Source organism: Neovison vison, chromosome 4, assembly GCF_020171115.1.
Source record: "Neovison vison isolate M4711 chromosome 4, ASM_NN_V1, whole genome shotgun sequence".
Lineage (NCBI taxonomy): Eukaryota > Metazoa > Chordata > Mammalia > Carnivora > Mustelidae > Neogale > Neogale vison.
This window is the reverse complement of record NC_058094.1, coordinates 79,929,881-79,944,259: the sequence shown is the minus strand read 5'-3', so window position 1 is coordinate 79,944,259 and position 14,379 is coordinate 79,929,881. Positions and strand designations below refer to the sequence as shown.

Sequence of the window (14,379 nt, the reverse complement as noted above, 5' to 3'; positions counted from 1 at the left end):
GGATACCATACATACATACAGTTTCCTGCTTGTTTACATTTGGCATTATAACTGATATTTTTTACATGTTACTTTTTTTTCAAGTTTTTTTATTTTTGGGGGAAGGGGCAGAGGGGAGAAAGAATCTTAATCTCCACAACCAGCATGGAGCCAAGGTGGAGCTTGATCCCATAACCCTGAGATCATGACCTGAGCAGAAATCAAGAGTCAGCTGCTTAACTAACTGAGCCAGGTAGGATCCCCTAACATGTTACTTTTACCAAAGGATAAAGTAAAATTAACTTAAACGGTGCCTGGCTGGCTTAGCTGGTAGAGGATGTGACCTCCATTGATCATGAGTTCAAGCCCCATGTTGGTTATGGAACCTACTTAAATTTTAAAAATAATTAAAAATTAAAAAAACCCTAAAGTTTAAAAATTAAAATTAAATAAATAATGTGGTGCCTGGGTGGCTAGTCAGTTAAAGCAGGGTTTGGCTCAGGTCATTATCAACCCCTGTGATGGACTCTGTGCTCAGTGGGGAGTCTGTGTGAAGGCTCTCTCCCTCTGCCCATTTCCCCACTCGCACTCTCTCTCTAAAATAAACAAATCTTTTTTAGTAAATAAATAAATGTTAAATTATTTTCTTTTTTTTTTTTTAAAGATTTTATTTATTTATTTGACAGAGAGAGATCACAAGCAGGCAGAGAGGCAGGCAGAGAGAGAGGAGGAAGCAGGCTCCCTGCTGAGCAGAGAGCCCGATGCGGGGCTCGATCCCTGGACCCTGAGATCACGACCTGAGCCGAAAGCAGCGGCTCAACCACTGAGCCACCCAGGCACCCCTAAATTATTTTCTATTAACTATTTCTCTATTTTAATCCACCTTCCCAAAAGTGTTAAAGACATATAGAAAAATTAGTAACAAAGAAGTAATTTTAACACATAACACTAGCTATGAGTCAGGCACTATTCTAGAGTTGTACATGTGTTCTGCATGTGTACATGTGTGTTTATATGTGAGTTCATGTGTGTCTTTTGTATATATGTATGTAGATACATGAGATATGTATATGAAGCTTCATTATGAAAACTACCGAAATGGGACGCCTGGGTGGCTCAGTTGGTTGGACTGCCTTCGGCTCAGGTCATGATCCCAGAGTTCCAGGATCGAGTCCCACATCAGGCTCCCAGCTCCATGGGGAGTCTGCTTCACTCTCTGACCTCCTCGCTCATGCTCTCTCTCACTGTCTCTCTCTCAAATAAATGAATAAAATCTTTAAAAAAAAAAACAACTACCGAAATGTTGAAAGAAATTAAAGACTTATATAAATGTACATCCCATGTTCAAGGACCAAAAGACTTAATATTCTTCTTTTTAAACATTCATTTGTTTACTGTAGAGAAAAAGAGTGTGCAAGTGGCAGGACGGGTAAAGGGAGAGAAACTTCAAGCAGATTCCCTGCTGAGTGTGGAGCCTGACAAGGGTCTCATCTCAGGACCCTGAGATCATTACTTAAGGGAAATCAAAAGTTGGATGCTCAACTAATTAAGCCACCCAGAAGTCCAAGACTTAATATTCTTAAGGTGGCAGTACTCCCAAAATGATATACAGAGTCAATGCAATCTTTATTAGAATCACAGCTGGCTTTGCAGAAATTGACAAGCCAATTCTAAAATTCAGTTGCACATGTAAGAGACCCAGAAGACTCAAAACAATCTTAAAAAAGAGTAACGTTGAAGGACTCACACTTCCCAATTTCAAAGCTACTATAAAGCAATAGTAATAAAGACAGAGTGGTACTGAAACAAGGAAAGATCTATAAATCAACAGATTTGAAAATACAGAAATAAACCCACCATTTATGGTTAACTTATTTCTGAAAAGGGTGTCCCTGAGAAAAATCAATGAGGAAAGAATAATCTTTTCAACAAAAGTAGCTGGGATGCAATAGGATGAAGTTGAACTCCTAGCTCACACCATACAAAAAAATTAACTCAAAATGTACCAAAGACTTAAATGTAAAAGATAAAACTATAAAACTCCTAGAAGAAAATATATGAAAATCTTGTGATGTTGGATTTGGCCATGGTTTCTTCTTAGACACTAAAAGCACAAACAACGAAGAAAAAAAATTAATCATCAAAATTAAAAACTATTATGCTGGGACGCCTGGGTGGCTCAGTGGGTTGAAAACCTCTGCCTTTGGCTCAGGTCATGATCCCAGGGTTCTGGGATCGAGCCCCGCATTGGGCTCTCTGCTCAGCAGGGAGCCTGCTTCCCCCTCATCTCTACCTCCCTCTGCCTACTTGTGATCTCTCTCTCTGTCAAATAAATATATACAATCTTAAAAAAAAAAAAAAATACCACACTATTATGCTTCAGAGGGCACTATGAAGAAAAAGATAAACTACAGAATGGAAAATTATTTGCAAACCATATTCAATAAGGATGCAGTATCCATAACACATAAACAATTCTTAAAACCCACAAACAATTGGGGCACCTGGGTGGCCCAGTGGGTCAAGCCTCTGCCTTCGGTTCAGGTCATGATCTCAGGGTCCGGGGATCGGGCTCTGCACTGGGCTCTCTGCTCGGTGGGGAGCCTGCTTCCCCTTCTCTGTCTGCCTCTCTGCCTACTTGTGATCTCTCTGTCAAATAAATAAATAAAATCTATAAAATAAAAGGATATTTACCATGACCAAGTGGCATTTATTCCAGGGTTGCAAGGTTGGTTCAACATCCACAAATCAAATCAATGTGATACATTAATAAAAGAAAGAACAAGAACCATATGATACTCTCAACGGATGCTGAAAAAGCATTTGACAAAGTACAGAATCCTTTCTTGATCAAAACCCTTCAACGTGTAGGGATAGAGGGCACATACCTCAATATCATCAGAGCCATCTATGAAAAACCCACTGCGAATATCATTGTCAATGGAGAAAAACTGAGAGCTGTACTGCTAAGGTCAGGAACACGGCAGGAGTGTCCATTATCACCACTGATATTCAAACAGTACTAGAGGTCCTAATCAGACAACAAAAAGAAATTAAAGGCATCCAAATCAGCAAAGAAGTAGTCAAACTATCACTCTTTGCAGATGATATAATACTTTATGTGGAAAACCCAAAAGACTTCACTCCAAATCTGCTAGCCCTTGTACAGGAATTCAGTAAAGTGTCAGGAAATAAAATCAATGCATAGAAATCAGTTGCATTTCTATACACCAACAACAAGACAGAAGAAAGAGAAATTAAGGAGTTGATCCCATTTATAATTGCACCCAAAACCGTAAGATACCTAGGAATAAACCTAACCAAAGAGGCCAAGAATCTATACTCAGAAAAGTATAAAGTACACATGAAAGAAACTGAGGAAGATACAAAGAAATGGAAAAGCGTCCCATGCTCATGGATTGGAAGAACAAATACTCTGAAAATGTCTATGCTACCTAAAGCAATCTACATGTTTAATGCCATCCCTATCAAAATACCATCATTATTTTCCAAGAAATGGAACAAATAATCTTAAAATTTATATGGAACCAGAAAAGACCTCGAATAGTGAGAGGAATGAGGAAAAAGAAAGCCGAAGTTGATGGCATCACAATTACAGACTTCAAGTCCTATTACAAAGCTGTAATCATCAAGACAGTATGGTACTGGCACAAAAACAGACACATAGATCAAAGGAACAAAATAGAGAGCCCAGAAATAGACCCTCAACTTTGTGGTCAACTAATCTTTGACAAAGCAGAAAAATAAAGTCCAATGGAAAAAAGAAAGTCTCTTCAACAAATGGTGCCAGGAAAATTGGACAGCAACATGCAAAAAAATGAAACTGGACCATTTCCTTATACCACACACGAAAATAGACTCAAAATGGATGAAAGACCTCAATGTGAGAAAGGAATCCATCAAAATCCTCGATAACACAGGCAGTAACCTCTTTGACCTCAGCCATAGCAACTTCTTCCTAGAAACATCAGCAAAGGCAAGGGAAGCAAGGGCAAAAATGAACTATTGGGATTTTATCAAGATCAAAAGCTTTAGCACAACGAAGGAAACAGTCAACAAAACCAAAAGACAACAGAAAGAATGGGAGTAAATATTTGCAAATGACATATCAGATAAAGGGCTAGTATCCAAAATCCACACAGAACTTATCAAACTCAAGACCCAAAGAACAAATAATCCAATCAAGAAAGGGGCAGAGGACATGGACAGACATTTCTACAAAGAAGATATCCAGATGGCCAACCGACACAAGAAAAAGTGCTCCACATCACTCGGCATCAGGGAAATACAAATCTAAACCACAATGAGATATCACCTCACACCAGTCAGAATGGCTAAAATTAACAAGTCAGAAAATGACAGATGCTGGTGAGGATGCGGAGAAAGGGGAACCCTCCTACACTGTTGGTGGGAATGCATGCTGGTGCAGCCACTCTGGAAAACAGCATGGAGGTTCCTCAAAAAGTTGAAAATAGAGCTACCCTATGACTCAGCAATCATACTACTGAGTATTTACCCTAAAGATACAAATGCAGTGATCCGAAGGGGCATGTGCACCCGAATGTTTATAGCAGCAATGTCCACAACAGCCAAACTATGGAAAGAACCTAAATGTCCATCAACAGATAAATGAATAAAGATGTGGTGTATATCTACACAATGGAATACTACGCAGCCACCAAAAGAAATGAAATCTTGCCATTTGCAATGACATGGATGGAATTAGAGGGTATAATGCTGAGCAAAATAATCAATCAGAGAAAGACAATTATCACATGATCTCCCTGATATGAGGAATCTGAGAAGCAAAGTGGGGGGTTTGGGGAGTAGGAAAGGAAAAAATGAAACAAGATGGGACTGGGAGGGAGACAAACCATAAGAAACTCTTCTTTTAAAAGATTTTATATATTTATCAGAGAGAGAGAACGAGCACAGGCAGACAGAGGCAGAGGGAGAAGCAGGCTCCCTACCGAGCAAGGAGCCCAATGCAGGACTCGATCCCAGGACGCTGGAATCATGACCCGAGCCGAAGGCAGCTGCTTAACCAACTGAGCCACCCAGGCGTCCCAACCATAAGAGACTCTTAATCTCAAAAAACAAACTGAGTAGGGATATGGTGGCTGGGTTATGGACATTGTCAAGGGTATGTGCTATGGTGAGTGCTGTGAAGTATGTAAGCCTGATGATTCACAGACCTGTAGCCCTACAGCAAATAATACATTATATATGTTTCATTTTTTAAAAAATGAAAAAAAAAAAAAAGTCTGGATGTTTGGGAGAGCTGATTATTTTGTTAAAGGCTATCCAAGGGGCGCCTGAGTGTCTCAGTGGGTTAAGCCTCTGCCTTTGGCTCAGGTCATGATCTCAGGGTCCTGGGATTGAGCCCCACATCAGGCTCTCTGCTCAGCAGGCAACCTGCTTCCCCCCTTCTCTCTCTGCCTGTTCCTCTGCTTACTTGTGATCTCTCTCTCTCTCTATCGAATAAATTAAATCTTTACAAAAAAAAAAAAAAACGCTATCCAAATGGCCTGTCAATATAACATATCAACCATAAAAAAAAAAAAAATCTAGTAACTGGTGTCCTTATTAGATATGAGGAATAAAAAAGGAAGAAAGGAAGGAAGGACGAAAGGAGCAGGAAAATAAAACAAAAAAGAAAAGGAAGAAAGGAGAAAAGAAAAGAACAGAACACAGATAAATAACAAAAAGGTCATGTCTGAGGGAGGCAGAAGACTGGCAGTATATTGCCACAAGCAGAAGAATGCCAGGAGCCATCAAACCTGGGAAAGGCAGGGTGCCTGAGTGGCTCAGTGGGTTAAGCCGCTGCCTTCTGCTCAGGTCATGATCTCAGGGTCCTGGGATCGAGTCCCGCATCGGGCTCTCTGCTCAGCAGGGAGTCGGCTTCCTCCTCTCTCTCTCTCTCTGCCTGCCTCTATGCCTACTTGTGATCTCTCTCTGTCAAATAAATAAATAAAATCTTAAAAAAAAAAAAATTAAAAAAAACCTGGGAAAGGCAAAGGATTCTCCCCTAAAGCCTTTGAGGGAGTTCTATAGTCCTTCTGACACCTTGATTTTGAACTGCTAGCCTATTTAACTGTGCAAATAATTTTCTGTTGCTTGAAGCCATCTAGTTTATGGATTTTAACTATGGCAGCCCTAGGAAAACCATATACTTTGTGACTAATTATCATTATATGTTTTCCCCCTTAATTCCTCATCCATTTATTTACTCAATGGATAGATGTTCTACATATCCAGTACTGTCCAAGCCATGGGGATGCAGTGTTAAGTTAAATAGAAAATACCTGTGTTCTCAGGTGAATTTTATAGCATGTCAGTTATATATCAAGGAAATTTAAAAAAAAATCTTTGCCTTCATGGAGTTTATATGCAAGACAGCTATTCTTATGTCCTTCCATAAATACCGCTTTTTGCTTAAACTAGTTGAACAGTTTCCTAGTCCTTAAAAATGATCTCCAAATAACATTCTATAATTCTCTTAGTTCTTGATTATATAAGGACTTGCAAACAAATGGTCGTAAAATATACCCATGTTGCCAATTCAATATTATTTTCAATACTCTCTGTATTGATCTCTCAGTAAGGCTTAATCTACTTATTCAGTTTCTGTCTTTGAAACTTTTGTTTTATTTTTATTTTTTTTTCTTCTAAAACTTTGTTTTCTAAGCTTTACAATCTCCACAGCCTAGAAAACTCATACACAGATTGGTAACATAGACCAGATACTCCTGCAATATATGAAAGGAAGGGTAAGTTTACAAGAAGGCCAAGATTTCCACCTGGCCTTTTCTCCTTCCTGCTCCCCTTAACTGAAACTGAGCTTTCATGTGTTAGCTGGGAGGGGGGTAAGATGAGGGAGTTGTTACCAGTTTGAAGCAAAGCTGTGGGCTGGGACACCTAGAGTGGTGGGAGGCAATGCCACAGTGCACTTCTGGCCAGAACTGCCAGAACAGAAGCAAGGTTTCTCACAGAATTACAAATATGGGAAGGGGGGAAGGCTAGAATACACCTGATGCTGACTAGAACTGGAGGAATTAGAATACACCCCCTAATTTTAATATATGAAAATATCTAAATTGATAAAAGATGTGTGCCTACACATGTATGTTAATGTAGCTACACTCCCGCTCTGTCCATTGAAAGGATCTAGAAGTAATGATTCTACCAATTAGCACATAAAGCACCCAGATACTGGGTCCTAAATATTCTTTACTGAAAGGAATCGGGGCTCTTGAAAAAAATGGTTGAATCCCAAGACTGAAGCAGGAAAAATGTAAGATGATCGTGGAAAAGACCTTGCTGCACTGGAAAGCAATGAAGTGCTCAAAGAATGACGGGGCATGTCCCAAAGATATCAGAACAGGATGAAGGGGCTTCTAATAGCCACATATAGGATGACGTGACCATCAAAAATATGACCGATTTAACAATTTGTAACCCTCAGAGTAAAAGAGCAATCCAAGAGTCTGTCCTGATTTGACACTAATATGAATAAATGAATACATGCATATATAATAAAAGAGAAGGGAGAGCTGCCAATGAATAAATCTAGAATGAAGGATTTTTTTTTTTAAAAAGATCATTATCTGGAACTATCACAATAATAGATACAGATAAAAATCATTAATGGACACTAAATCTGTAGGTTAAAATTTAGTGAGAAACATGTTTTCATAATATCAAAGCATCTCCCCACAAAATATTTTTAAGTAAATACCCTTATTAATTTTACCGTGGAGAAACGGGGCAAACACCACTTTAACCAGGTGATAAAATATAACATTATCAGTAAAGGAACGAAAATCAACCTAGTGTGCACCTGATACAATCCTCTGAGATGAACATTAGCAACATGTCTGTGATATTCCTGTCGAAAAAGCTTAAGTCAGGAGACATCACATAAACCCACGCTGAAGGACAGTCTACAAAGTAAAGGTCATGCAAGACAAGGAAAGACTGCTCTAGACTGAAGGAAACACTAAGGACACATGGTAACTGAATGCAACATGTGATCCTGGATTGGATCCTGGGCCCATAAAAGGCCATGACTGGGTCAAACCAAGAAAATGCGATAGAACCAAGAAATTTGAAGATAGCATTAGATCAATGTTAACTTCCTGATGGATGGTTATACTGTGGTCATGTAGAAATGTCCTTGTGCTTACAAAATACACACTAAAATTTTATGGAGTAATGAAGCAATATTTCTACAATATGCCCAAATGTTTTAGAAAAAAAATTTTTTTTTAAGAATTTATTTATTTATTTGACAGAAAGAGATCACAAGCAGGCAGAGAGGCAGGCAGAAAGAGAGAGCGGGGAAGCAGGCTCCCCGCCAAGCAGAGAGCCCGATGCGGGCTCAATCCCAGAACCCTGGGACCACGACCTGAGCCGAAGGCAGAGGCTTTAAACCACTAGCCACCCAGGTGCCCCTTTTTCAGAAATGTTAATTGGGTAATCTGAAAAGATATGAGGAGATCTGAATACTACTTCTGCAATATTTATGTAAATTTGAAGTTATTTTAAAAGAAAAAGTTAAAAATTTTAAAACAGTGACAGTGATGAAATATAACTCATTACACAAATCTATAGTCTGTATTAAATGGGGAGGGGCAAACTAATAAAGTATGACAGACTAAGACAATCATATCATGTTAACAATTGAGTCAGGGCGCCTGGGTGGCTCAGGTCATGATCTCAGGATCCTCGGATCGAGTCCCGCATCGGGCTCTCTGCTCAGCAGGGAGCCTGCTTCCTCCTCTCTCTCTCTGCCTGCCTCTCTGCCTACTTGTGATCTGTCTCTGTCAAATAAATAAATAAAATCTTTAAAAAAAAAAAACAATTGAGTCAAACAAGAATCACCAATGGATGCTGAAAATATTGGATGAAAGTTTATCATACAATTTACAAAGTCTGAAAGTATTTCCCTACAACCTGCTTTTTAACTACAATGAGAAAATAACTGCAACAGAGAAACCTGGAAAATACCACTTTAATCAAGTGATCCAAGTTAGCATCAGTAATGGGGCAAAGGCTATCATCTGTCTCCTGACACGATGCACTGAACAGGACATATCGCCTATATGGAGTTTGTACCAGAAGTGCATAAACTAATCTAAGGAATCTAATCATGAGGAAATGGCAAATAAACCTAATCTCAGGGACTACCTTCATCTCTGCAAATGTCAGTGTCATGAAAGACAAAGAAGAGCTGAGGAATTGTTCCTGACTTAAGAGATATAACAGCTAAATGCAATGTGTGACTGGGAACTGGATTCCAAAGAGAGGCGATTACTATAAAGGATATTACTGGGACAGTTTGCAAAGTTTGAATATGTAGTATGTTAGATGATAATATTAACTAAGGGCTAAGTTTCCTGAATGTGGTAACTCTTCTGTGGTTACACGAGACTCTCCTTGTTCTTAGGGAATACATGCTAAGGTGTGGAAATAAAGGATCAAGGTAGGGGTGAAGGTGGCTTAATTATTAAGCATCTGCCTTTGGCTCATGTCATGATCCCGGGATCCTGGGATCAAGCTCCGGGTCTGGACTCCCTGCCCTGCAGAAGGCCTGCTTCTCTCTCTCCCACTCCCCCTGCTTGTGTTCTTTCTCTGGCTGACTCTATCTCTGTCAAATAAACAAACAAAAAGAATCAAGGGAACTGCAATTTACTCTCAGGGATTTCAGCAAATACAGTAACACATTCAGTAAACAGAGATCAGTGGATCTGAGTAAAAGGTATTGAGAAATCTCTATACTTGGAACTCTTCCATAAATTTGAAAATAATTCAAAATAAAACATTTTTAAAACTGCTATCAAAAACACATCTCTGGATTTTAGGATTTAAATCAATTCTCATTCTCATACTTAGAGTTTGAATTTTTTTATAATACAAACGTAACATTTTCATAATCATAACAAGTCGGTTCTACTTTAGAAGGAAAACTGTGATCGATCTCATGCCATACAGTATAGTCTAAAATATATTAATTTGAGGGCGCCTGGGTGGCTCAGTGGGTTAAGCCTCTGCCTTTGGCTGAGGTCATGATCTCAGGGTCCTGGGATCCAGTCCCGCATCCAGTCCCTGCCAAGCAGAGAGCCTACTTCCTCCTCCTTCTCTCTCTCTCTCTGCCTGCCTCTCTCCCTACTTGTGATCTCTCGGTGTCAAATAAATAAACAAAATATTTTAAATAAATAAATAATAAAATATATTAATTTGAATACTAGTTTCACAGTTAATTATACAGGTTACTAGGAACACTTTGGCTGTCATATTTCTTTAAAATAAAACTTTTCACAGCTTTAAACATTCTACTGCGTATGTTGTAGGCTTTTTCAGGAGAATATGCCACATCATATTTCCTAGACACTAAGACATAAGTGGGGAACCACTGAAAAAATAGATTTTTAAGGAAATCACCACCACAATAAACATACATGTAATAAAATGACCACCAATCTCAGAAACTTAAAAATATAAGGAAAATTACATATTAGAATTGACAAAATAAATATACAGGTCTTTCAATTGTATTTGGCCACCAATTTTTTTCATGGGGAATCTAAAAGACACAGACCTTGAAACCTAAGTTACCAGATGGTACACTTTGGCAAGTTCTACAAAAAAGAACCTTAACCAAAGAAAGGGCAAAAGCTGCCCATTTTAATAGCAACAAACTGAATCACTTAATCCCCACCATCCTCCAAGTTAACCTGACAAATATAAACATGGAACAAACTTAGAGTCAGGTTTTCTTCTTCTTTTTTTTTTTTTTAAGAGAAGGGGAGAGAAAGAGAAAGATGGGTGGGGAGCAGAGGCAGAGGGAGAGACTCTTAAGCAGGTTCCATGGCCTCCCCCCAATGGAGGGCTTCATCTCATCAGCCCCATTCATTCAGATGCTTAACTAACTGAGCAACCCAGGAACTGAGTCAGTTTTTCTTTAGTACTATCTCACAAAGTATTTTTAGGATTGGAGACCTTTAATTTTTTATATAAACTTAATTCTTAGTCAAGATGTCATGAATGCTTTTGGTATTTTTAATATCATTTCCTTCATCGTGTTCACTCTTCAACTGCAGTGCTGGAATCTGGCTAATTTAGGATCCACAAAGAACCTTCCTACACTGAAGCTTGCTTCTCTTGGACTGATTATTCAGGTCTGGATCTCCTTGATGGGAAAGTTACAGGGTAGCAACTCTCTACCTAACTTTCCCTCTCAGCAACAAGAAGGGGTTGGTTGTAAAAGAGAGCTTCTCTGAGCCTCTTATCAGTTAAATCGTAAAATAGGTCTGTCATTTTCACAGGACTACCTGATTGCCAGCAAGAGTCCCGCAATCTTTTCCCTAATACATGGTTATGTGTCATGTACTTCTCCTTAGTAGCATTAAAGATTAGTGATCATGGGGCGCCTGGGTGGTTCAGTGGGTTAAAGCCTCTGCCTTCAGCTCAAGTCTTGATCCCAGGGTTCCGGGATGGAGCCCCACATTGGGCTCTCTGCTCAGCAGGGAGCCGGCTTCCTCCTCTCTCTCTCTATGCCTGCCCCTCTGCCTATTTGTGATCTGTCAAATAAATAAAATCTTAAAATAATAATATTAGGAATCACTTTTAACAATCTAGCGCAATGCCTCTTTGTAAAGATTTAATAGTTTTGGGGTTTTTTTTTGGTTTGTTTTTTTTTTACTACTTTATTAAAATGTATTTACTCTGCAGGTTTCCTCCAGTTTTGTAATTTTGTAACAACACTTTTGCCCAAGTTTCAAATAGAAAATCACTGCTTGTTATTGCTCCCTACACAATGTGCAGCTTGAACTCACCACCCTGAGACCAAGGGCTGCAAGCTCTCCCGACTGAACCAGCTAGGTGCCCTGATAATCACAGCTTTAAATTAAAAACAAAACATCTCAACAGAGAAAAAGCCTAAGGGAAAGACATATCATAAATCTAAAGTTAGCACAACATAATTCGTTTGATCAGACTCTAAATCTTTCAGTGGCCTCTCCTGCACTTACACTGCTTTTTTCTTTTAAGGGAATACCTAAGCACTCAATCAGAATGCTGTATACCTCATATTGCTATTACTTCCTTATCAAAATCAACTACTTCTCAACCTGCCCTGAAATTTTAACTCCTGTAGAGCTCTCAGTTGCACACACTGTCTCTACAAACATTCTACCCACCTCCGGCATCTAATACCCACAGCAATTCAAGGAGTTTGCAATTTTAATATGTTCCAGGAACATGAGTTGAAAAATGAGAAATTTAAGATGATCAGAGAAAAATTCTGGGAGTTTTCAAAAAAGAAAAAGTTGTGTCTTATTCTTGGATTGTAAGTAGGACTACCAATCTTCTTTTCTACATTCCTAGAGTCCTTAAGTAAACTTTTCATAGTATACAGTAGCATAACCCCATTTCATTACTGTAACGAATAAGGGTACCTACCCTGTATCTCCCAGTCCATGAAGGAAAATCACCTATAAGAGAAGAGGAAAAATGAATAAGCAATGCCTAAATAAACCCACACCGAACTCTTGTTACACACTGAAGCTTTGGTTAAGGTGGATGCTACAATTAGAGAGCACTGCCCTCAGCAAGTTAGTTAATCTCTACAGACCTCTTCATTAAAAAACATCCTTGACTTCTCTCCTTGAATTCCTAAGATAATTAACGTTGCGTTTTAGCGCTTAAAGGTCTCAGACATTTCTAAGTGCCAATGATCACCAACCACATTGGAAGAAAAAGTTTGTCTCTTTCTTGTCAAACCACTGAAATCTCTCACAAAAGCTGTAGAAGTTTTCCATCGCAAAAAGGAGGGGGGTGGTTTAAAAACAAGTTTGAGATCCTCATACACAAGTTACATCAGGGGGAAAAAAACCGAAACAGTACCTCTGATTTTGTGAGACACGAAATCTTCCAACTTCCTTAATTTAGAACAAGAGTGCAAGGCAAGAAAATCATTCTCTCATCCACAAACGAGACAGAAACACGAGATAAAGCCACCTCGTGTTAGGGCGCCTCTCCAGTAACGCCAGCGCCTCCAAGCCGGGGCCGTGGTGGGGGTGGGGAAGGTCCGGGGGTCCCGCGGGCCGCACTCACTCCGCAAGGCGGAGGAGGACTCGGGGTGCGGGCTGCCTGTGGGCGGTGGGAGGGGAGGAGTGGGACGCGAATCCCCCACCCCGGCCGCGAGGCCAGCGCTCTCTCCAGACAGCGCAGACCCGCGCCGAGCCAGCCTTCCCCACCTCCCCACACTCCCTCCGCACCCCGCCCGGCAGAGCGTCCCCACCCACCGGTAGCTCACCAGCCTGCGACGCCAAACCCACGCCAAAGGCGGTAGCCCGCAGTGGGCCGAGAGGCCCCTCCGAACCCTACTCGCCGCCACTCACCGCAGCGGTGGCTTTCCGGACGGCGGGCACGGTGGCTGGAAGCGGGGCAGACATGTTATTGCCGCACATACACCAGCTCCACTAACTGCGCGCGTCGGAGGCAAAAGGTACAGGCGGACACCCGGCCCTGGCCCAAGGGCGTGCGAGCGGCGAGTCCCGGCCCGCCCCTCCGGGCGCGCGCTCAGGCGCGTGCGCGCCAATGAGGCGCCGCACCGCCTTGCGCCGGTTCCGCGTGCCCGCGCTCGGAGGGGCCTGTCAGCCTGCCCCGTCCCTGCCCCTCTCTCCTCCGCGTGTCACAATGCCCGGCATCTCCTAACGCTGATTGGCTGCCAACGGGAAGCGACCCCAGCTGACCTTTTCCTGCTCCGCCGCCAGCGCTAGCTAGGTGCGAGTGCCCCCCCCCCAAGGCTCTTAGGCCCAGGCGGGTAGCGTGATACCTGGAGCCTGGCTTTATCTTCCGCTCTTGGGGCCGCATAGTGAAAAGAATTATCCCCAAAGGCAGCCGTATCCAGCCGCAGATACTCCTTTGTTTCCTAATGTAGGGTGTATACTCGTTCAGAAGGGTCAGGAAGAACCGGCCTCACAAAGGCCAGTCGAGCTTTTGCTTTATTTCCATTTGGGGCTTTACCAGTGTGTACTTTTGGTGAGGGAGCAGGAAGCTGGCTGAGGACAAAGCAAAAGCGGGCACCTTGCACCCCGTCTCCACCTGCTCCCCTGGTAATATGTGTAACATTCCTCAGGCACCGCTGACCCATAAACAAGAAACAAATAGTTAACTTGCAGAGATCACAATCCTGCAAGACAGGAATCTCCCAACTATCTTGATGTTAATGGCACCTTGTAGGCCCCTTGTAGGCCCTCTTTAGCATATGAAAACTCCATTGAAACCTCCCTTTCCCTCACTTTCCCCCAACTGCAGGGTACACAATCTGCCATCCCTCACAACTCAGGGCAGCAGCTCTTCCTGCCCACGAAC

The 14,379-nt window shown here is 41.2% G+C and overlaps 1 protein-coding gene across 4 annotated transcripts in view; it reads right to left on the bottom strand.

Moving 5' to 3' along the window:
• The window catches only part of LYPLA1 (lysophospholipase 1), a 32,571-nt gene extending 18,994 nt beyond the window's left edge, over positions 1–13,577 (bottom strand). Inside the window, exons 1-2 of one of the 4 annotated variants that reach the window (XM_044245591.1) lie at positions 13,404–13,577; positions 12,463–12,494 (exon numbers count right to left, since the gene is read on the bottom strand). In XM_044245591.1, coding sequence (XP_044101526.1) covers positions 12,463–12,494; positions 13,404–13,472 — 101 coding nt within the window. In that variant the 5' untranslated portion in view covers positions 13,473–13,577. Of the gene's footprint in view, positions 1–2,867; positions 2,891–12,462; positions 12,495–13,318; positions 13,337–13,403 lie in introns of those variants that run through there. The other 3 variants (XM_044245589.1, XM_044245592.1, XM_044245590.1) reach the window with 3 other exon arrangements.
• Between the last annotated feature and the right edge of the window lie 802 nt (positions 13,578–14,379).